Below are 23,898 nucleotides of genomic sequence, written 5' to 3'. Positions count from 1 at the left end.
ACTAACTATGGAAGCCACACTACACAACACGTGACTTACAGGACCTGCTACTAACGCCTTCGTGCCAGATACTGTATCATAGCACACCTTCAGAAGTCTTGGGGAGTCTATGCCTCGACGGGTCAGAACTGTTTTGGTAGCACAAGGGGGACCTACACAATATTAGGCAGGTGGTTTTAAAGTTATGGCTGATCTGTCTATATTCACACTAGATTTATATGTAGACTAGTCAACCTCTGACTGCCTTCATAAATGCAAATCTTTTACATATTATAATAACTCTGGTATGCACAAAGCAATTTAGATACAATTGTACTGATAAAGTATGGATCCTTGTGTTCAGGAACTCACCCAAACCCACACTGCTGTTCTCTAGCAGGTAACTCAAGTGATCAAACATGGCCTTCTGGTTCTGTCGGCTGATTCGACAGAAATAGCACAGGAAGCGGCAGCAACTGGCCACCATTTTGGGAAAAGCAATTTCCTGTGAAACAATGTGAATAATTAAACTCAATTTGCCAGTTGCTGAAAAAGAAAATAGCAGGTAAAGAAAACATGCTCACTGGCAGGACCCATATGCACAGACACTTGTTCTTTATCAATGGCAGACTGAACTGAATGCATAGACATTTCAGATTCACCCTCACCTGTGTCTAGTTATGCCTTTTGAAGCATACTATTTACAGTAAGTTTTGTTGAATATGTGTATCATTGGTAATTTAATGAAAAGCTAGCACTTGCATCTGCCTCAACTACACATTCCTGACACTCACAGTACAACTGCTAGATCTCCTGAGTACTGGCTCATTCCTAGACTGAGCTGGGATTTAGGGGTCTCATTATTTGCATGCATGACCAAACATGCTGTATGTTGGTGCAGGTCTGTGTGTGCCACTTGAATTGAACTCCAGCACTGTAGTAAAAAAGTACATTAATTTTTACTTCCATATAAGTAAAAGAGGACTCAAGAATCCACAGACTTATTAAATCACAAGCCAACTTTAATTAATCTTATAGATCCTAATGAGCTAGCCCTCTTTTCATTACATAAAAAGATACATGATATATGAAGGTACTATCTATCTGCAGTGGCAAATGTCCAGGCCTCATTAACCCACGTAAAGACAAATACTCTCACCATACCATGTCCCACAGGAACCAATCAGCATTTAAATTAAGGCCAGGCACAAGGTTATATAACGTCTATGACGAAACATATGCACATTTAACATCTCTGTGATTGGGGTGTCAGCAGACTTCCAGAAAGGTAATCTCACTTAAATGTTTTTAACAGTGGCATATTCTCATTTTATTTTGGAATTAAATAACCATTTCCAACAATGAGTAATTATAATATAATATAATTTAACATAATTTGTTCGTAATGGAGTCTTCACTGAAAAAATAGTTGATTGGTGGAAGAGACAGTAATGCATTAAAGTACATTACATTGTTAGTCAACATTAAACTATAGATGCCAGTAGTAATACATGATAAGCAATGTTGTCAAAATAATCAATGCTTATTTTCATGCTAATAATTACTAATAACAATAATAATAATAATAATAATAATAATAATAATAATAATAATATGCTAATAAGTGTTGCTTTTTTAAATAATAAAACAAATCAAACAAAAGTAAAAATCACCTGTTTTTTGTTATGAGAAAAACATTCTAGTAATACATTTTAGCAAACTAATAGTTTAGTGACTAACCTGCAATTTGTATTTAACTGGCAAAATTCACTAGTTAAACTGAATACTTAGTGCCCTTATATTCATTGACCTTATTATTTAACATTTGGTGACATGCTCACTCACTCTCTCACCTTCAGTAACCATTTAATCATAGATAGAGTTGAGATAGATCCAGAGAAATCTGGGACTTCAGATTAGATAGGATACCAGTTCATCGCAGGGCACCATGCACACACTTATTCATACACTCATTCATAGCTAGGGGAAATTTATCTTAGCCAGTCCACCTATTGGAATGTTTCTGAAAGGAAACCCATAAAGCCATAAAGGCATGTAGAGAAAATGTACAGAAACTCCACACAGACAGTAACCCAAGTACAGAATCAAACCTGGGACCCTGCAGCTGTGAGGTGACAACGTATCCCTCTGGATCACTGTGCCACCCTGGTAACACTCTGCAATTATGCTAATTTATGTGGGCTGTAAGTCCTGGTCTGAATAAACATTAGTCAAAGCAGATTTAACATTTTGTTTAACATTTAAACAAACATCAGTCAATGTGTATGTTAATTTGGCTACTTCATCATTACTTACAGTTTGCCATCAACCAATATTACCATAGCAATAACATTAATAGGCATAGGAAATAAACATGCAATAAGGTAGGCATAAAACCAGATCTACTGGGGGAAAAAATGCTTTTTAAATTTTTCTCACCATAGGTGGCCAATAAAATATGATATGACCAAAAATATGACCAAATGAAGTAAGTACTGGGTTGACAATATAAACATTATAATGCAATTACTGCAAGCAAAAGTATATAATCAGGTGCACTGCATGCAGTTGCACACGCATACATGCACACAATGTCCCAGAACAACTGTGCAGTACCTGAGACTTGCCTCCCCCCAGTACATTCACCATAACCTCCATGACAGTCTCGTGCATGCCCAGTACTCTCATCAGATTCGGGTGCTGGTAGAACACCTTATTGTTCATTATGTCACTAAAACATACAAAATTAAAGAGAAGACATTAGGCTAATACAAATGGAAGTGAGCTCACACTAGCCTTTGAGTTTATTGCATCCTATAATTACTGTTCTTTGCATTATCTAGAAATTGCTTGCCATTTTCCTCTAATTTACCTGATTAGAATAGCTATTCAGTGCTATAAATCACATCAACCTTGCAAACGGATGCACATGTAATACATCTTCCTCCAAGATAAACCATCTATCATAGTTGGTGTACTTATAATCAGATATGCACCAGTGTCCTTTGAATAATGAATAAAAAGTGTGTAGGATATAAACAGAAAAGGGATATGGGGCAATGTAAAAAGTAGCAAAGGAGCAACCTGATGGTAGCAGCTAAAATAAGTGAACAATTCAGATAGCCCATAGAAATTCTCCCCACTGCTGTTATTCGACTGATCAGGTATCACTACAGGAAAAATCTTTACTTATTCTCTATATACTGACTGCTTAACTGCCACTTAATTGATTTTTTATTGACATTTAACAGTCATACACCTAATTTCAATTAACATTTTATCTGAAACTTTTTTTTGAGCTCTGATAATTGTAACTGAAGCAGACTGTCTGTTTATGTAATCTGCACAATATTTAAAATTCATATACGTGTAAGAGTATTTTTGTACCTTTACCCAAAAATGCAAATGTCATGAAGAATGTCTAAAAGCTTTTCATTACTCATCTTATTCACAATTAGCAACACTATTATTTCTAAATGTGCTATATATTTAAAATGAGTTATAAGTATTACCACACCTGAGGCCATGAATCATGAGCTGCTCTTCCTCTTTGCCCATACGGACGCTGAGCAGTGAGCGGATCTGACCCAGTGAGGCTAGCAGGTGGATGGTGTCATGCACAGATGCAGCACTGATGGTGTAGCTTTTGCGCATAGCACGCAACAGCTCGCCAATGCTGTCATATTGTCGCCGTAGTAGGCTGAACATGGCACGCACCAGCTCTGGGTCTTGGATGTGGCTCTCCTGAGCCCAGCTTACCATGGTCTGAGAGATCAACTCCTTCAGGTTGGCTGCAGTGACAAGCACATTGAGTAAAAGTAACTTATTCTTGTTACATTTACCAATATATTTTAGTGCAAGACAATTATCAAATGTCATTTGAAATAACCAAATATATCATATTACCATATCTGTTATTAGATGTAGAAACAATATTTTCTAAAATAGGCCCACAATATTTATTGAAATAGGCCCACATGTGTGTGAACAGGTGTGAGTGTAAATTAAAAATAGAGGACATGTGACAGGGCCCATGTTAGTCAGGGGCCAAAATCAACTTATACAAAGGCCAGTAAATTCTGGATACTGTACTGTACTGTAGATATTAGAAAAGGCTGTAGCACAGTAGCTATGCTCTTAGCTACATAGGAATAACATTCATGAAATGTATCAGTCAGAATTTAGGCCTCACCATGGCATAGAGACAGCGCTGGTTAAAGTGGTAAATGACCTACTACTGGCCTCTGATCAGGGTTGTCTCCTTGCTTGTGTTGCTTGACCATAGTGCAGCTTTTCATATAATTGATCAGGTATTCTCCTTGGTAGACGAGAAAATGTTGTTGTCATTAAGGGAACAGCCCTCTCCTGGCTCAGGTCTTATTTGACTGATTGTTATCAGTCCATGGATGTAAATGGAGATTTTTCTGTGCATACTGAGGTAAAGTTTGGTGTTCCGCAAGGTCCTGTTTTAGGCCCACTGCTTTATACTTTATATATGCTACCTCTGGGTCAAATTATTCATAAACATGGAATTAGCTTCTACTATTATGCTGATGAAACACAGTTGTATGTTGCAGCAAAGTCAGATGACAGACCTCAGCTTAATAAAGTTGAGGAGTATGTAAAGGACATTAGACACCGGATGCTCATTAACTTCCTTTTACTTAATTCTGACAAGACAGAAGTACTTCTACTAGGACCACATGCAACTAGAAGTAAGCTTTCTGATTACATAGTAACTCTGGATGGCCTTTCTGTTTCATCATGTGCAGCAGTAAAAGCCCTTGGTGTGTTTATTGACCCCAGTCAATTCATTTGACGCTCATGTAGATAATATTACTAGGATAGCCTTCTTTCCTCCCAGAAATATTGCAAAGATAAGAAATATAATGTCACTACACAATTCAGGAAAAATAGTTTGTGCTTTTGTCACTTCTAGGTTGGATTATTGTAATGCCTTACTATCTGAATGTCATATACACCAGTAGGTGTATAAACAAGCTCCAGTTAGTCCAGAATGCAGCTGCAAGAGTTCGAAGTAGAGCCAGAACATATGACCATATCACGCCTATCTTATCCACACTGCATTGGCTCATAGTAAAATTTTGCATTGATTTTAAAATACTACAATTGACCTATAAAGCACTGAATGGTCTCACACCACAGTACCTGAGCAAACTTTTGGTCTCTTATGATCAGGTTTGTTGATGGTGGAGTGGCTGGCCACCTAGCTAGTCTTGCCGGAGTGCCTCCTTGCACTCACATAAAGTACATCGTCCTTAACCATTACGGGGCAATAAGCATACCTAACAATCTCTCCCTCTCTTTCCATCTCTCTCCCACTCTCTTTCTGTCGAGCTACACATGATCCTCCTGAGATACCAGTGATCCTGGCCCCTTCTGCTTCCCCGACCTGCCTGATCCATCCTGATGCCCTACTTCTGGTTGGAGTTCTCATCAATTAGAAGTCACATGCTGCTGTTGAGGATGGCCCCACATGGTGCAGCCTAAAGATCACTGAGATTACTGAGGATGGTACCATTTAAAAACTGTTAAAGATGGCTTTGGACCTCAATTCATGTGACCAGTTATGCGATGATGGCTAGCACTACAAATCCGATTATAGCCTTAGCACTGCAATTACCACAAAAAAGTCTCCATCAGTGAACAGTGGAGAAGATCAACAAAACAGACTTCATGTAAAACCTGTAATGAATTTTCCTGGTTACACAACTGCACTATTTGAGCATGTAGTATTAGCACATTTATACAAGGGCTTTATTTATAATTGTATTATCTGTTGTCACCCAGATGAGGATGGGTTCCCTTTAGAGTCTGGTTCCTCTTAAGGTTTCTTCCTCATATCGTCACAGATAGTTTTTCCTTTCCACCATTTCCTCTGGTTTGCTCATTAGGGACAAATTCATACATTTAAAATCTTTATACTGAATGTATATGATGTAAAGCTGCTTTGGGACAATGTCCATTGTTTAAAGAAATATAGAATTAAAACTGAATTGAACTGAGTCAATTGTGTATACCATCAATGGAATTCATTGAAATTACTTTAATTTAAATACAACCCCAATTCCAAAAAAGTTGGGACAGTATGGGAAATGCTAATGAAAACAAAGATGAGTGATTTGTAAATGTACTTTGACTTGTATTTAAACAGAAAATGTATAAAGCCAATGTATTTGATGTTTTACCCAATCAACTGCATAGTTTTTAAAGGTAAATGTTTATTTTGAAATTGATACATGCAACACATTCCAAAAAAAGTTCTAATGGGGCAATTTAGGACTATGTGACAAGTTGAAATAAGAAGGTGATGTGAAACAGGTGAGGCAATCATCTAATCATAGTATATAAGGAGCCTCTAAAAAAGGCCTAGTCCTTCAAGACCAAGGATGGGTCAAGGCTCACCAATCTGCCAGCAAATGTGTCAGCAAATAATCAAACACTTTGAGAACAACATTCCCCAAAGACAAGTCGGTAGGATTTTGGGCATTTCACCTTCTACAGTGCACAATATAATTAAAAGATTAAAGGAATCTGGTCAAATCTCGGTACGTAAAGGGCAAGGCCGAAAACGAGTTCTGAATGTACATGATCTCCAATCCCTCAGACGTCACTGTCTTAAAAACTGCCATGAGTAAGTAATGGATAGTCTGACATGGGCTCGGGAATGCTACCTTTGTCATTCAACACCATTCGCCGCTGCATCCACAGATGCAAAGCAGAAGCCATACATCAACACTGTCCAGAAGCTCCGCCGACTTCTCTGGGCTCGGGCTCATCTGAGATGAGAACTTTGACGTTGCATTCGGCATAACAATATGGGAACGCCTTGTGCGCGTGACCGGTATCTGAAGCTTGTGTAAAATCATGCCTCTACTTATAGACCTGACATGATCAGGTGACGTGGCAATTAAGCGCGTCGGATGATATATATATGGCACCTGTGAAACACGCCACCAGCCTTATTATCTTCAGCGAGACTGCATGTATGTTGTTTGTGTGACAAAAACGCTTCATTTCTACTTGATGTTTTCTCAAAATCTCTGAACTTTTCTATCTCTTTTTTAGAGGAAAAGAGAGGTAAGTAATGAGCGAGAAAGAATTCAAGAAGTGTGTTACGGCTTGCTCCCATTTCATCACGGGGAAAAGTGCACACTTTCTGGGTGAAGTGTTAATGGTGTAGTATGCGATTGCAGACTCGAGAGGCTGTGCATGGTAACGCCTACATTAAGCAGCTCGGCTTGTAACTCGCGCTCTTCTCGAAAAAAAAACGGAAGCCGAAGCGAGTCGGGTTTCAGAGCCTCGTGGATCTGGGCTGGCCGCTGCCGAGGCAGCCAGCTGAGTCAGGGTCGGGGGATCTCTTATAGATCCGGAAGAGGAGCCGGAGACAAGCGCTGCTCTATCTCTTGCTCTGTCTTCCGGGTTCGGCTCTTTTGGAGCTCGTGTCGTGACTCCTCCTTCCGCTATGGAAAGCCAAAAGGGTAATAATTCCTCTCTGACTCCCAGGAGTTAGAAGGTTGTGTTAAAAACTGAGAGCAGCAGTGAAAGTAAATCCTTCACACTGCAGAAACTCCCCTGTCTTCCAAAAGTTTATGACAAAATCTCAGGCTTCTGGGGGGAAACCACGCATAAGCCATATTCATAACCCCACGATGTTGGATTATTCGGCCATTGTGGGAATGAACGGCATAGCTATTTAGCTATGCTCAAGGTGGAGGAGGCGCTTGCGAGCTACTTCTCTCCACCGACAGCAGATAATTACGGGGGCCGGATTGCATCCAAGCCATGTAAAGCCACCGTGGCATTGGTGGGCAAGCCTATGCAGTAGTAGTCTTGCTTGTGGGTCACTGCAGACAATGACAGGGTTACAGGCCTACCAAGCAGACCTGCTGAGTGAGCTCGACATATGGTGGCATTCAAAAAAAAAGCCAGTTCCTTCCCTGTTGTCTCAAGCTCACCTGGGCATCCACGAGTGGAGCCTGGGCCAGCACTAGTGTAAGGGAGACCCAGAAGGCGAGTATGGCAGCCCGCCTGATCTGAGAATGGTCATAAAGGCCAAGCAGGCAAAGAAGAGCGGTCCTGAGGGGCGGTGGAGGGATGTATCTGGGGACATGAGGTTGTTAGGGCAGGTAGCCCCCAGTGCTACTGTAGGGCCTCCCCTAGCCAAGGCGGTCCCAAAGTTTTCAGTGTTCTCTGGTCAGCGAGCTGTCACAGGGCAACAAAAATCTGATGCTTCCCTCCAATAGAATGTGGAATAGTTAATGTCACTAAAAGACCATTGGGCAGCGTGCAAACTACTGCCAAATGTGTCTCCATGGGTTCTGTCTACCATAGAAAGGGTTACCGGGTCCAGTTATAGCTCGACCCCCCCCCCGGTTCACAGGTGTGCTCACCACAGCAGTCAGCACAGACCAGAGCCTGACGTTAGCGCAGGAAGTAAGCTCCCTTTTGGACAATGGGGCCATAGAACACCCCATTCCCGAAGGGAGGGAGGTTTACAGCCATTATTTCCTGTTCCGCAAAAAAGTGGGAGTATGCGGCCAATTTCAGATCTGTGTCATCTGAACCGTACTCTTTGGACATACAGGTTCAGAGGCTGACGCTCAAACTTATCGTGCCACAGATTCAGTTCGAGAACTGGTTTGTGGCGATAGATCTAAAAGGTGCATATTTCCACATAGGAATATCGCTAGCTTTATCCCCTCGCACCTTCACAAAGTGCATGGATGTCACTCTGGCTCCATTGGGACTCCAGGGCATCTGTGTACCAAACTACCTGGACGACTGGTTGATTCTAGCACGATCCAGGGAGTTGGCGGTTCAACATTGAGATGTTGTTCTCGCCCACATGAAGAGCTTGGGGCTCAGGTTGAATCTCAGAAAAGTGTGCTTTCCCCGGTGCAGTGGACAACTTTTCTAGGGGTTATAGGATTCTACTACGATGAGGCGTTTCTATCCCCAACATGCGTAGTGTCAATCCTATTAACACTGAGCAAGATAAAGATGGATGTTGGGAGACTTTGGGGTGGAGTCCACACATGTGGCCGAGGTCACATCTGTATGCTGCTTCCCCATCGCTCTGCTCCCACAAGCTCTAGCGAGAGTTCGCCAAGACAGTCTGCTAGTAGCACCTTTTTGGCCAGCTTGAACATGGTTCTGAGGAATAATATCCCTGCGAGATGGCACTCCTTGGGAGATTCCCATCCGCAAGGATCCACCGTAGACCCAGTAAACTGCACAATATCTACAGTCCTGGAGTTTTTACAAGAACGTTTCTCAGCGGGCTGAGCTCCTTCTACAATCAGGGTTACATGGCCGCTGTTTCGGCCAGCCATGCCCCTGTTGATGGAGGCTGTGTGGGGCAACATCCTCTAACTTCGAGGTTCATGCATGGTGTCAGACGGCTGAGGCCCATCTGCAGGCCACGCATACCTTCCTGGGACCTTCTGTGGTCCTGGAAGGTCTGTTGGGTGCCCCATTTGAGCCCTTAGGGTGGATCTACTGTCTCAAAACGCCGGAGGGCTGATTTATCACCCTTGGCCAGAACTATAGAAACTGTGGGCTGGCCCCTGAGGGGCACCAGCTCATAGATTCTGGTTGCACAACTGAGGTGGTAGAGACCATGTTAAACACTAGAGCACCATCCACAAGGAAATTGTATGCGCTCAAGTGGCGGCTTTTGTCTTGTGGTGTGAGGAATGTCAGCTAGACCCAGTGAACTGCGCAATACCTACAGTCCTGGAGTTCTTACAAGAACGTTTCTCAGCAGGGTGGCTCCTTCTACAATCAGGGTTACGTGGCCGCCGTTTCGGCCAGCCATGCCCCTGTTGATGGGGCCTCTGTGGGGCAACATTCTCTAACTTCGAGGTTCATGCGTGGTGTCAGACGGCTGAGGCCCATCTGCAGGCCATGCATATCTTCCTGGGACCTTGCTGTGGTCTTGGAAGGTCTGTCAGAGGCCCCATTTGAGCCCTTAGAGTCAACCTCTGAGAAGCTTCTGACTCTAAAGTTAGCTCTTTTACTGGCCCTGACATCTCTCAAGTGAGTGGGAGGTCTACAAGCTCTCTCTGTTGCCCTTTCCTGCCTTGACTTTACCCTTGGATTAGCCAAGGCCTTTCTGTATCCTAGGCAAGATTATATTCCTAAAGTGCCTACATCGGCTGCCCACCCCGTGGTGTTGCAGGCTTTCTGCCCTCCTCTGTTCCTCACACCGGAACAAGAGAGGATGTACCCGCTGTGTCCAGTAAGGGCTCTCTGTACTTAAGTCCCCCGCTCCGGCCAGTGGCGTAGGTCGGAGCTGCTACTGATCTGCTTGGGCAGCAACAGGAAAAGTGATGCTGTGTCAAAGCAGCGCATCTCTACTTGGATAGTGGAAGCAATCACTAGGGCTTACGACATGGGGTCTCGCTACGCCTCTGGGCATAAGAGCTCATTCCACTAGGGCAGTCGCCCCCTCGAAGGCTTTGTCCAAAGGGGTATCCTTGCAGGATCTGTGTGCGTCTGCAGGGTGGTCTACGCCACACACAGTTATTCGTCATTACAGCCTGGATATTCATTCCACCCCGGGCCCGAGTGTCTCGCAGTGACCCTCGGGCTTGGGTATTTTTGAACAGGCCGTACCCTCGGTATGACGGAGTGGGTATTCCCGTTCCCAAACTGTTATGCTAAATGCAATGTCGAAGTTCCCTTTGAAAGGGAACGTTGGGGTTACGCATGTAACCTTGTTCCTTGAGAAGGGCACGAGATGTTGCATAGCACTGTCATACCAGGGCAGGCCTGTGAATTGCGTCTTTGCTTCAGATAATAGAGGCTAGCAGTGTGGTTCACAGGTGCCATATATATATCATGCGACGCGCTTAATTACCACATCACCTGATCATGGCAGGCCTATAAGTAGAGGCATGATTTTACACAAGCTTCAGATACCGGTCACGCGCACAAGGCGTTCCCATACTGTTATGCTAAATGCAATGTCTCGTTCCCTTCTCAGGGAACAGGGTTACATGCGTAATCCCGACGTTTTATGGTCCGAGGAGTCAACATTTCAAATAGTTTTGGACAAAACAGCCATCGTGTTTCCATTGAAAAAGGAAAAGGACTATCCAAGCTGTTATCAGCATCAGGTCCAAAAGCCAGCATCAGTCATGGTATGGGGGTGTGTCAGTGCTCATGGCATGGGTAACTTGCACATCTGTGAGAGCATCATTATTGCAGAAAGATATGTACACATTTTAGCGCAACATATGCTGTCATCCAGACATCGTCTTTTTCAGTCATGTCCCTGCATTTTTCAGCAGGACAACGCCAAACCACATTCTGCCCGGATTACAAGCGCATGGTTGCGTAAGCAGAGAGAGTGCAGGTGCTAGCATGGCCTGCCTGTAGTCCTGACCTGTCTCCAATTGAGAATGTGTGGCGCATTATGAAGTGAAAATAAGGCAACGAAGGCCCCGTACAGTTACGCAGCTGAAGAAATGCATAATGGATGAATGGGGGAAAATTCTGCTTGCTAAACTTAACAAACAGGTGTCTTCAGTGCCCAAACGCTTAATAAGTGCTATTAAAAGAAAAGGTGATGTTACACAGTGGTAAACAATTGACTTTCCCAACTTTTTTGGAGTGTGTTGCAGTCAAAATGAGTGTATATTTTTAAAAATAATTTAAAGTAAAACATCAAATAATGTGTTAATAATGTGTTTTCAATATAGTACAGGGTGAATTGAATTTGCAAATTACTTTTTGGGGTTTTTTTTGTTGCATTTTCCATACTGTCCCAACTTTTTTGGAATTGGGGTTGCAATAATGTTTGTTAATATTTAAAATGAACTATTTGCAACACACGTATTTGTGTGTATTTGTAATATTGAATAATAAAATCTGTCTCCCCACCGAAGAAAATGCAACCCTAATTATTTCTAGAGTGCATTATTTCTATGGTGGATCTGAAGCCTATCCTAGACAAACTGGGCCTACCAGGGAAAAACAAGCATACCCTGCTATATTTCGACCAATCAAAGAACGCCCAAGAGTGCAAACAATTTGGTGAACTTGAGAATCACTGCAGTGTGAAACCAGGCAAACCAAATATATGACCTTTTGCAAATAATCTAAGTGTGAAAACAGCCTAACTCTTTCTAATTGTCTAGGAATCAATCATTAGTTTTCAGCATAATCTTTACATGTAACTACACCAATTAACAGACTCCTCCTAACATACAAAACATATACAATGATAATGTGATATTGTAAAAAATGGACTAGCAATATATATGATTACAGATTGTCCATTATGTTCTCTATGAAAGATTTTATTGCACTTAATCCTTCCACTGTTTGAGAATCTCCTGTGCCTTAAAAGTTCTTAAAAATAATTATTTTAAGCTCCACTTAATATACTTGATAGAAGGATAGGTGGTTGCATATGCATGCTGTTTATTTATGCCTTGCCTTTTTGTGAGCCCTTGAGATTTGCTGTTGTACCACTCATCATTCAGTAGGACTTAATGTCAATCTGCCCACACAATGTAAATATATTCCTGAATAAAACCAAACACTTGATTTACAAGTCTGAAGATCAGTACAATAGATCCATGTGTTTAATTAAGATTCTAAACACTCTGACCAACCCTGACCTTAGGGGCTAATGAATAAGCAATGAAACCTATAACCAAGCTGATTTCCAGCTGCAGTTAGAAAATAATGTTAGTAAGATACATGAGTAATACATAGTGTAGTTTGAGCTGACAGGAAGGCTACGGCAAATCAAATAACTACTGTTTAAATGGTGAGTGGAAAAACACAACTCAGAATGCACAACACTTCAAACCTTGAGGCATATTCAGCAAAACTGGACTCCAGACCTAGTCTTTTTCGAATCTTCAACTGCCCAGTTTTGGTGAGCCTGTGCCCAATCTAGCCTCACTTCCTGTTCAGGAGTGGCACACAATGTGGATTTCTTTGAGTCCTTCCACCATAAGATTCTAAGTGCTGATTCTTAGAATTCTAAGAATTCTAAGATTCTGACCTCCATCAGCAACAAGGAGTTTCTGCCTCACTCACTGGATGTTTTTTGTTTTTCACACCATTCTCTAGTGAGTGTTGTGTGTGAAAATCCCAGGAGATCAGCAGTTTCTGGAAACAACAACAATGCCATGATGAAAGTCACAATTTACCCCATTCTGATGTTTGATGTAAACATTGAAGCTACTGCCCTGAAATCAGCACGATTTTACGTATTGTGCTGCTGCTACATGACTGGCTGATAGGATAATTGCATGAATGAGCAGGTGTGCTGTATAAGTGTCAATAATAAAGTGGTCTGTGAGTGTATTTGTGTGGGTGGGTGAAATGTCTGAGTTTGTGGTTGGTTGTGGATGTGGGTGGTTGGTGATATTAGGGCTTCATTAAACCAGCACTAATTAAAAATAGGCTGACTGCTGGCTGCTCCACAGTGTCAATTTTGGGAAGTAATTATTGTACACAGTGAGAAATAATTCATTATTTTCTGTAGAGTTGCTGACAAACTGAAACACATTGAACTGCATTGTATCTAATAAATCAAACAAAATCAATCTAAAAGACTAATGCAATGTTTCTACAACAATGAAAGAGTTAAAAAAAAAAAAAAAAAAACAGCAGTTATACTCATGCATGAGTTAGCCTCTGTGGGACAACTTGTCACTACATAGACATAAAAAGAAATATTTTTCATAATCGGAAGCAAGTATACTATATAAACATAGTAAGACACATTTATTTGGATATTTAGTTGTCCCATATTTGAGACATACTGTATACTGTATTTGCAATCCTTCATATAAAGGCTTAAGTATAATCAATAATTTGTTCCAGGTAGCTACTAATAAGCTGCTTTCCAACATTACAGGTACTCTGATATTCACTGATGGGGATAGACAATCCCATCATTGTTTTGTTATTAGCCAGCAACAGTTTCACTTAGGGGTGTACTCACTTTTGTTGCCAGTGGTTTAGACATCAATGGCTGTGTGTTGAGTTATTTTAAGGGGGCAGCAAATTTACACTGTTATACAAGCTGTACACTCACTACTTTACATTGTAGCAAAGTGTCATTTCCTCAGTGTTGTCACATTTAAAGATAATCAAATATTTACAAAAATGTGAGGTGTGTACTCACTTTTGTGAGATACTGTAGGTATAACATTTATCATGTGAAGTCTCTGTCTTTCCTAATCCCAGACAATTACAGAAATACAGAACCCATTGACCCATGAGTCGATGCAATCAATCATGCCAGAGATCAATCTGGAGACACTGGAGGACAGCAACACAAACATGTTACTACCTAAGTAGGAAAAGGAAAACCATAATTCCTGGTCAATACAGAGCCAACCACTGGCCTTGTGCTGAATTCCCTGAGATCAATAGTGAGGTATTGCACCATCATGAAAACTGGCATTAAAGGTCAAGAGGTCATTAGATTTTGCTGTCTCTGCACTTTTGAGATGTCGTCAAGCTAATGGTAACTTCACCTACTTTGAATTTTTTTCCAGGCCATTGGCAGCTAGAACATCTTTGCATAATTTGGATTATTGTTGGTTTATAAAGTTTGTTTATGTATAAGCAAAGCAGCTAAACAAATGAATACTAATTTTCAATTAGGGATGCATTGATACCACTATGTGTATCTAGTACAAGTCTAATACAGTGCTTATTTACTCATTAAAAAAAAAACTCTCAGATTCCAACATTCAATACCAGATTATACTTTGTGACATAAGCCTAGTGTACTGTTGAGTACTAATTAACAGAAAACACAAAATGACCGCGATCTGGATATATTTCACAATTAATGACTCCAATCAAAGCAAAGCAGACTGCTTTGATGGATACATCACTGATATGTGCTATATGTTAATATGTGTTTTGATTATTCTTGCCTCCATTGTTTGTTTGTTTTTTTTTGTTAGACTGCAGTTGAGCATATCTTATGTAAAGAAAAGAGAAGAATCAAGTGATGCTACATATCAAGTAATACTACATTAGAGTGTAACCTTCCTCAATGATACATGTGCTTGCATGTCATTAATGTCAGAATGCTTTGCTTTGTACCAGAAAACATGCAGTTGTATTCATCAGTCTGAAAAATGCATCCATAGTTTCAATTAAAATAAAGAACAAGGAGAGGTATTTTTCACTGAGTTATTGAAGAGGCTGAAAACAAGCTTGCCTTTCATTTTATTTCAAAATAAAATGACTGCTTCTACCACATTTCTCTTGGAAGATTATGTGATTCATTCTGCTATACCGGACATTGCTCAAATAAAAAAGCAATGTATGTTATTCATCTGCTTTATCATACTGCAGAGATTTTCAAAACACAATTTATGATTTTCAGAAATGCAAATCTTCAGAAAAATCTCAGGCCTGATTTTCACTTCATGCACAGCATGCCTCCAATGGTTTTATTAAATTAAGCTTTTATAATGTTCTGCCCTAAACTTGTCTAAATTCCAGGCAGTACTTTCCAATAAATAATTGTAAATATTAGTAAGGGCTCATATATGCTATTTATATTATATGTGCTTGTATGATTTTATGCAAATATCTCAGGTTTCACTATTTCTGCTATGGGCATCATTAAGGAGACTGTAGCTCAGGTTTGTGCACAAGTTGTTTTCAGGTGTACTAAATAATGGTAATTCCTGATATATGACATTGTAGAATTGTAACTGGCAAAGTACAGCTTAGAATAAATGCATCTTTTCTTGTAAATATATATCATTGTTTTACTACCCTGTTATAGAATGCTATATAAGTATATAACTTTCTAGTGCTACACATCTACAAAAAAGAAAAAACCCTTAACATTTGATATGTATAATACTTGCATTCCTTGCACTGGAATACATGTTAATTATGCTGCCATGATTTTTCTAGCCTTTGTGACAGATTGGGACTTATTAATGCAGCTATGCTAGATACAAATGTCTTGGACATAATGTTGAATCCAGAAAAGGGAGCTATTTCTGTTTGCTTATTGACAGGTTTCATGCAGCTCTTAGTCTGGATTACCAATAAAATAATCCATCCATCCATCCATCCATCTTCTATACCACTTAGCCTTTTTAGGGTCACAGGGAACCTTGAGCCTATCCCAGGGAGCATCGGGCACAAACCAATGAAATAATCTACATGGGAATTCAGTCATAATTGATCATTCAAATTGATCATTCAAATCTGGTTTGTGCTGTGTGACAATACAATAATGTTTACATCAGCAATATTGTGCATGCATGGTTTTGTGTATAGTAAATGCACCCACAATGACAAAAAATTAATGTACTAATATTGCGGTTAAGTTTGTTGATGCGCATGGAGAGAAATGATTTTTTAATGCAAGTTTTCTTTGATAACATCCTTGAAAAACAAAAGACATTATAGTGTTAATACTTAGTATTAATACTAAGGTTTAGTTTAAGGTTTAGATTGATTATTTGACTTTGCTATTCTGTCAGTGCCTTGGGAAAATAAAATAGATATGACCGTGGTTGCACTCACCATAAAACACACCAGAATTTCTATCAACTTCTATAACATAATAACATGGTTCCTTCTCATTCTTGATATCCGTTTCATATTACGGCAAAGGTCGTTTATTACATTCATTTCATTGCGACTCTGATGCACACATATTTCCACACTGTTTGCACTTCAAAGGCAAATAAACACCAAAAGTATTCCATGTATGATGATTCTTGATTGCAAATGATTCTTACAAGGTATGGCTTGCTCTTTCTCTGTTGGCTTCATTTCTGCTTTGTGAGGCTGCCCCTTGATCTTGTTAACTAGAGCCATCAGACGGCCTTTAATAGATGTGTCCTGATCCTCTTCCTCTTCCTCCATTGGAATACCTGAAAACATCCACACAATGTATACTATTGTTTTGGTAATACCATGGTACTCGAGGAGCATTTTTTGCTGTTGACTGTGACCAAAAACTTTTTAAAACGTTTCTTTTTCCTCTTGAACCTTATAAGTGATGTAAATTATTTCCCTTCAAATGTGTCAGAGCCATAAGGGAAGGCACTCAACTATGACTTATTTGCAGAGAGATTCTGCAGCATCTATGTGTCGAAAGAAAATAATAGTGTGATTGTGCTCCTTTAGAAACAGAATGACTAATATTAGCTTTAGCTTGTAAGGTTTGTCTTCTAAAGCTTCATTTAGAAGCAGAAAACAGAGAGAATTCTCATCACTGACACAATTGCTCTATGAGGAAGCAAAGACAAACATAAGCAACATACAGGAGTTATAGTGGAATTTGGATCACTCAGACAGTGATTATTAATCTATTAATACTCAGACCCTGTCAATAAAAAAATAAATAAATAAATAAATAAATAAACCTTAACTGTATACACCTCAACAGGAATGAAGAAAACCAACTGAGGGCAATCCAAATTAAATTTTGATCCAATTGAATGAGGTGGGTAATCTTCCATAACTGATTAATTAGAATCATATTAGCCAGGTTTCATTTTACAGATTGGAATCTGTTTAAAATAACTATGAGGTTGGATGTGTGGTGGAATGGGCATCAAACTAACATATTGAGTGGGATGTGGGAAGCTCACTGAGTTGGCACAGCATTTGATTGTTGTTTGACATTCAGATACTGTTATTTCTTGTGCAGTTCATCATATACAATTGCTTTCAATTACAAAGGCTCTGTAGAGGAATTATACAGATGAATAATGTATGGATTTCAGGTTGTTTTGAATAACAAGAGGGCCATTGTTCCTGAATTTCAGGCAAATGTGAAATGCTGAGTACATTTTTTATGATCACAAATTCTTATTTTCACTGTCCGTTCAATCACACTTGGATGAGTTTTTTGCAGAGAATGAAATCATTTAAAACTCATTAACACCACAAGCACTTTGATTAAAAAGTTGGACATGTTGACCTGACTCATGCACCGGTAACATTGACACTTTGCTACCTCTATTTGCATAACTTTCGATTATATAAAATTTGCATATAAATGGTCTATAGACTGGCCAGTTTACAAAAATACCAATATTTTACCTACTTAAGATGTAGCTCTTACCACAGTGTAGACGAAGTTCGCTGTGGAAGTCATAGAGTTCCTCCTGAATGTCCACAGGACATGGACAGTCATCACCCATACTGAAATTTAACAGCATATTGATCTGAAAGAAAGAAAAAAATCTTGCATAGTCCAGAAAGATATTTGTGATAGAAAATTGTGCTATAAAAAACCCCCAAAAGAAACCAAGGTCTTAAAAAATGAGAAGGTTAACATAATTGTGATTTATTAATTCCAATTATAACAATTAAAATTATAACACTTTGGCTATAAATATGAAGTCATCAACAGTCTATCACGAAATATAAAAGATGAATTGCCAAAGACAAATTCCAAACAGGAAGATTTGATTAACTATTTCCCTGAATCTGAGAGATGAAGAAAAAAATCTTCAAAATATCTAGCCGAGTTAAAGTGTCATAGTGAATAGACAGTATAGCAACAGCCTTGAGGTGGGATGGGGCAAATTACTGTTACTTCAGAGTCATTCAGCCTCCAACTTGACAGTGAAATAATCTGGCATCAGCAAAGAGGTCTGCTTGTACTCAGTCAAAGCTTTCCCAGATCTGGGTATTATGAAGGTGACTCGAGAGCCTGGTGGGGATCATGTATGAGAGGTTTAATAAACACATGTCCACAATCCAAAAATCACTAAAAACAGACAGTCCCAGGTCAGACACAATGTACCTACACAAAGCAGGATAATCAACAATCCAAATCCATAATCAAGGATCAGAGGCCAGGTTAGGTACACAGGATATAAGAAGAAAGCCAGAACGAAGGAAAATATAAGGCAAGAAAACCAGAAAAGTAAGTCATACATACATAGATGCAATCAGATGAATTTTGGCTTAGAACTTACTCGAAAGTCTAGCAAATGGCAAGGCGTTGCACTTAGTGTTATGTTCATAAGTCTGTTATATGGTGAAATGAGTGAAACCAATAAGGAAAAGTTGAAAATCATCTTGAGCAAGAGACAGCAGAATTTGTTTCTCACTAACCAGGATGTCTGGAGATCAGCAAAGTGTAGACCCACTGTATGATATTTTCCCTCATGTTCTGGGACACATACATTTTTAGATTGAGAGAACTCTGGTGGGGTTAGAACTTCTTGTTGGGCTCTTTAGATGAGAAGATCAAGATGCCGTTGATGTAGACTATGACAAAGTTTGGAAATTCTCTCAGTATCTTGTTCATGAAGGCTTAGAAGACTAAGGAAGCATTAAAAAGCCCATATGGCACATTCCCCTGGGTAATGTGGTGGTAATTTTGAAGCCTTTGTTTTACTGAACACAGCTGATAAATAAAGGTATGATTTGGTGATTTTCACCTTGTGATTCACTTACAGGCTGTTAATCCGAGTAAAGCAACAAGAGAGAGAGAGGTAGGTTTTAAAACAGTGTGGTCTTCAGAAAGTGATCTCAGCTTCTTTCCAGTACTGGATGGGTTGGTAGCCAGGGAGAGCCCAATACTACTAGATTCTGAGGTGATCTGATTATCATAAATGATAGAGTTTCTGTGTGCAAGGCACCGATGCACATCTGGAGGGGAAACAGTATGCTCTATGACACATCCTCATCCCAGTTCGGTGTTGTCTAGTGCCTTGAAATGCTGCCACAAAGTCAACAAGCACTGGAAAGTTATAAGTCTTAGAGCTCCATGATAACAGGAAGGGGAACTTTGTTTCTCAATCATAGGAGTAACATTTTCTCTGGTCTCAGAGCACAATGTAGATCAGAAATGTCCCCTTTTGCCACAATACAAGCAGAGGCCTATTTGTCTTTGGCCCTCTTTATCCACAGTGGGCAGACTATGAGTGATTTCCACAGGCTCTGATTCTTTCTTTTTCTCCATCAGTTTCAGTGGCATGGGGCTGTCTCTAGGCTCTTATGAGGTTAATGGTGTGGATGTCTAGCTGAATAAATTGGTGAAGGAAAACAGTCACCATGACATGCATGACATGGAGAATGTCACTTAGACCTTTGTGAAACACAGCTTTTAATACTGGTTCATTCCATCTGCTTTCCACTGCAAAGATTCTGAATGATTTCATGAGTTCTCCCTGAGACTAAGTGACATAATGTCTGAGGAGGGTGAATGTGCCTTGGAAGGCCTGTTTTTTGATGGGGGCAGATAAGAGGCAGGAATTCAAATACGGCAGTACCCTTATGTCTCTGACTATCAGTGGTGACAGGGCAGCCTGCATGTTTCTCAGAAACATCCAAGCCAAAGGATATAACTTTGAATTGGAATATCTGTTTTTGATATGGCATTAACATACAGAATGAGAAGGCCGTTAGGACCCCAAAAGGTTATGGTGCCAGTAGTGGACTGAATTGTTTCCTTGTGACACTGTCCTCAGGACCCTCTGATCTGATATGATCTGGCCCCTCTGATCTGATCTGCCCAATAAGCAATGTTTTCAGAAATTAACAGCCAGCTGACAGCCCCATCAGGGAGCAGGAAGGCATTTTACATTGGAGGTGCTTGAATTTTAAGCAGCATACATGGGGCATGAGCTATGTCATCACACTCAAATGACAGTCAAATAGTTTCTCTATTAACAGCGAATGTGTATTGATTACAATGACACAGTCCCCTCCAAAACTATTGGAACAGCAAGGCCAATTCATTTGTTTTTGCTATACACTAAAAACATGGTACTGAGATCAAGAGATGATAAATTAGATTTTTAGTTTTAATTTTCTTGATATTTACATCTACAAAAACATGGCACCTTTTTTGCAGATCACCCAATTTGTAAGTGAGCAAAAGTACAAGAACATATAGTCTTCAAATTAAGTAAAGTAAATAACACTTAGGGTTTTGTTGCATATTCCTTGGTTGCAATAACCACATCAATCCGCCAACCCTGACAACACCAAACTGTTGCATTCTTCTTTTGTAATTGTTTTTCGTCTTATACTGCAGATTCTTTCAGCTTCTTTTGTTTTGGAAAATCCCCCTCATTTCTGTAGACTTCTGAATTCATTCTGCTGCTACCATCATGAGTTACCTCACCAATAAAGACTAATGAGCCCATTCTAGAAGCAGCCATGCAAGTCCAAGCCATGACACTACCTCCACTGTGCTTGACCAATAAGCTTGTATGTTTTGAATTGTGAGTGGATCCTTAGTTTCTCCACACTCCAGCCTTTCCATTAGCTTGGAAGAGGTGAATCTTAGTTCCAGAAATTTTTCTTAGTATTTTTTTGTAAATTCCAATCTGGCGTTCCAGTTGTTAATGCAGAAAAGTGGCTTCTATCTTGTGGTATGGGCTCTATATTTCTGCTCTCAAAGTCTTCTTCGAACGGTGGATTCTGATACCTTAATACCTTCCCTGTGGAGGTTGTTGATGTCAATGACTGTTTTGGGCTTTTTGTTCATAGCTCTCACAATGTTTGTCATCAACAGCTGTTGTTGTCCTTGGCCAACCTGTTTGTCTGGTTGTCTGGTCTGGTTGTTCGTACACCAGTGGTTTTTCTTTTCAAAACATTCCCAATAGTGGCTATGCCCAATGCTTGTGCAATGGCTCTACACAAGCATTCTCAGCTTCAAAATGGCTTGCTTTTCTCTCATAGACAGCTCACTGGTCTTCATGTTGGTTTACTATTCACAGGCAAAATCCAGGGCTCAAAACAAGAGTAGACATTTAGAGCTATTAACTGTCTGAGCAATCAATCTAACAAGGCACACCTGGACAACAAGCAACACCTCTCAATCACGTGTTCCAATATTTTTGATCACTTGAAAAATGGGAGGGTTCACACAAAAGTTGTCATATTAAGTTCTATATTCTAGTCATATTCTAACATATCTAAATGTTTCAGGAACTATCTAAATATCAGGAAATTAAAGCTGAAACCTTGAACTATCGTTTCATATTCATCTTTTGATCTCAAACTCAAATGTCTTCAGTGTATAGGAAAAACAATAGAATTGACCTTGCTGTTACAATGCAAATTGGAAAGTGTAAACTACTTTGTCCTGAAGACTTAAACACTCACAGACACTTATAAAAAAAAAAAAAAGAAAAAAAAGCACAGTGTGTCATTCACTAACAAATTAAAACTGATTGTCCGAGAGCCGCTCTGCATCCTGGCCTAGGTGTTCCAGTATGAGGATCAAGGTTTCAATAATTTTGGTATTTACCTTGGTGATAATAGATCTAAAATAATTTGTCAATAATCAACAATGCCTTCATGGGTGTGCTATGACTCTGTTAGAAGAGGGAAAACACTGTGCAGGATGACTTTAGGATAAGTAAACAATGATTTCAAACACTGCCATTACACCAAGAAATGTAGAATTAAAGAATGTTGTGAATTTTTAACAGCATACCTGCTCCTGTGGAGGTGAGCGGAACTCTTTAGTCTTCTTAGCAGTAACAGCAGCAGACATGTTGAGAGCAAGCATTAACTCATTGTAACGGAACTTCTGGTTGTACTGCAGCTTTGACACAAAGCTATCAGAGAATGACACAATGGCCTCAATACGGTGCCTCAATTCACAGTCACAGAAGTACTGAAGAAGTTTGCACATCTGAAACGAGTTACAGAAATGGGATAACAATTCTTTATACATATAAGCTTAATTAAATCATTAAAGCCCTCTCATTACTTTTATGTTCAAAGTGAAATCCTGCATCATTATGCAGGTCTTCAGAAAACAATCAACACATAAAACACATTTGCTTACTTTGAGTATTATTATACCTGCAGTTTGACTGACTCTGGCAATTTCTTCTCCAGCAATCCCTTTATTGGCTGCTTGGTATCTTTAGCTTCCTCCTCTCCAGCCTCCACTGCCTTCTCTTCTGCTCCTGTCATGCCCTCTTTCTCTGTAGCTTTTCCCATTTCATCTGATTTCTGCTCCCCAAAGACATGTGGTTCGATGAGAAGCAAGATTTTATGAACATCCTGGCTGTTTAGCACACCCATGGTTAGCAACGTGCTAATCATTCTGAGAATTGGCACAAACTGATACTCCACGCTGCCCCCTACAGGATCTCGAATGTGGTCTCCGCCACCCTGAACAGCCTCTGTTAGCATGCTAATTGCCTTCTCCCTCAGAACATCTAGAGGAATTTCTGGGCTGTAGAGATACTGGTCACGCTTTGGAGTGATGAAGCATGGTGGAGCAAAGCTAAGCCTGGGTTTTAAAGATGTACTGAGTCCTACACCAGGTGGCTGGTGTTGCTTGGAGGAATCTGGAAAGAGTCGGATGCTGCGGGTCTCTGCTGTGATTGGGATGATGAACTCATTGTTCATCATAAGCTGCGCAGCTTTGGCAGTCTCTAGATGAATACTGATGAGGACATCATAGAAGCCTTGGCGCAGCATGCCAGACAGGTATTGGTTGTCAATAATGTAAAGGAGCTGTGACTGGTCAAGGTGGCTGCAGAGAGCATGAGCTACACGGGTGTTACCAAGGGCACAGAGAGCACGGTAAAGTTTTAGGGTGTGATAATGGAATGTCTGCAGGTCTTCCTGCTCAGAGAGTTCCATGATGTCCACACACCTGTGTAAAAAAATCACAAGTTACCAATATTCACCATTTTTATGTTGCCACTGAACAATAAAAAAATCAGTGGGAAGCTGAAACTTTAAGTGATGTTTAAATAAGTCTAAACAGGCTAATTTGTTCCACACTAGCTTTCAATCACTCGTATCATGTTTTACCTATATTAGCATTAAACTTGGTAGTATATTTCATTCGGTACCATATTTGTTTAGGTCAATGCGATTGGAATTATGGAAATCAGGGAAAAATGGTCAATATTACCTGGATATTGTAGACTTGTACGT

General features: G+C 40.0%; 1 protein-coding gene across 1 annotated transcript in view; it reads right to left on the bottom strand.

The window, feature by feature from the left end:
• Positions 1–23,898, bottom strand: part of LOC108270491 (ryanodine receptor 3) — a 232,279-nt gene that overhangs the window by 71,677 nt on the left and 136,704 nt on the right. Inside the window, exons 35-41 of the mRNA XM_053682611.1 lie at positions 22,807–23,611; positions 22,433–22,633; positions 18,092–18,194; positions 16,758–16,892; positions 3,497–3,770; positions 2,596–2,710; positions 352–484 (exon numbers count right to left, since the gene is read on the bottom strand). Coding sequence (XP_053538586.1) covers positions 352–484; positions 2,596–2,710; positions 3,497–3,770; positions 16,758–16,892; positions 18,092–18,194; positions 22,433–22,633; positions 22,807–23,611 — 1,766 coding nt within the window. The remainder of the gene's footprint in view (positions 1–351; positions 485–2,595; positions 2,711–3,496; positions 3,771–16,757; positions 16,893–18,091; positions 18,195–22,432; positions 22,634–22,806; positions 23,612–23,898) is intronic.

This window comes from Ictalurus punctatus, chromosome 9 (genome assembly GCF_001660625.3).
Source record: "Ictalurus punctatus breed USDA103 chromosome 9, Coco_2.0, whole genome shotgun sequence".
Classification (NCBI taxonomy): domain Eukaryota; kingdom Metazoa; phylum Chordata; class Actinopteri; order Siluriformes; family Ictaluridae; genus Ictalurus; species Ictalurus punctatus.
Note: the sequence above shows the minus strand (reverse complement) of the source record. Positions and strands in the feature narration are given on the sequence as shown.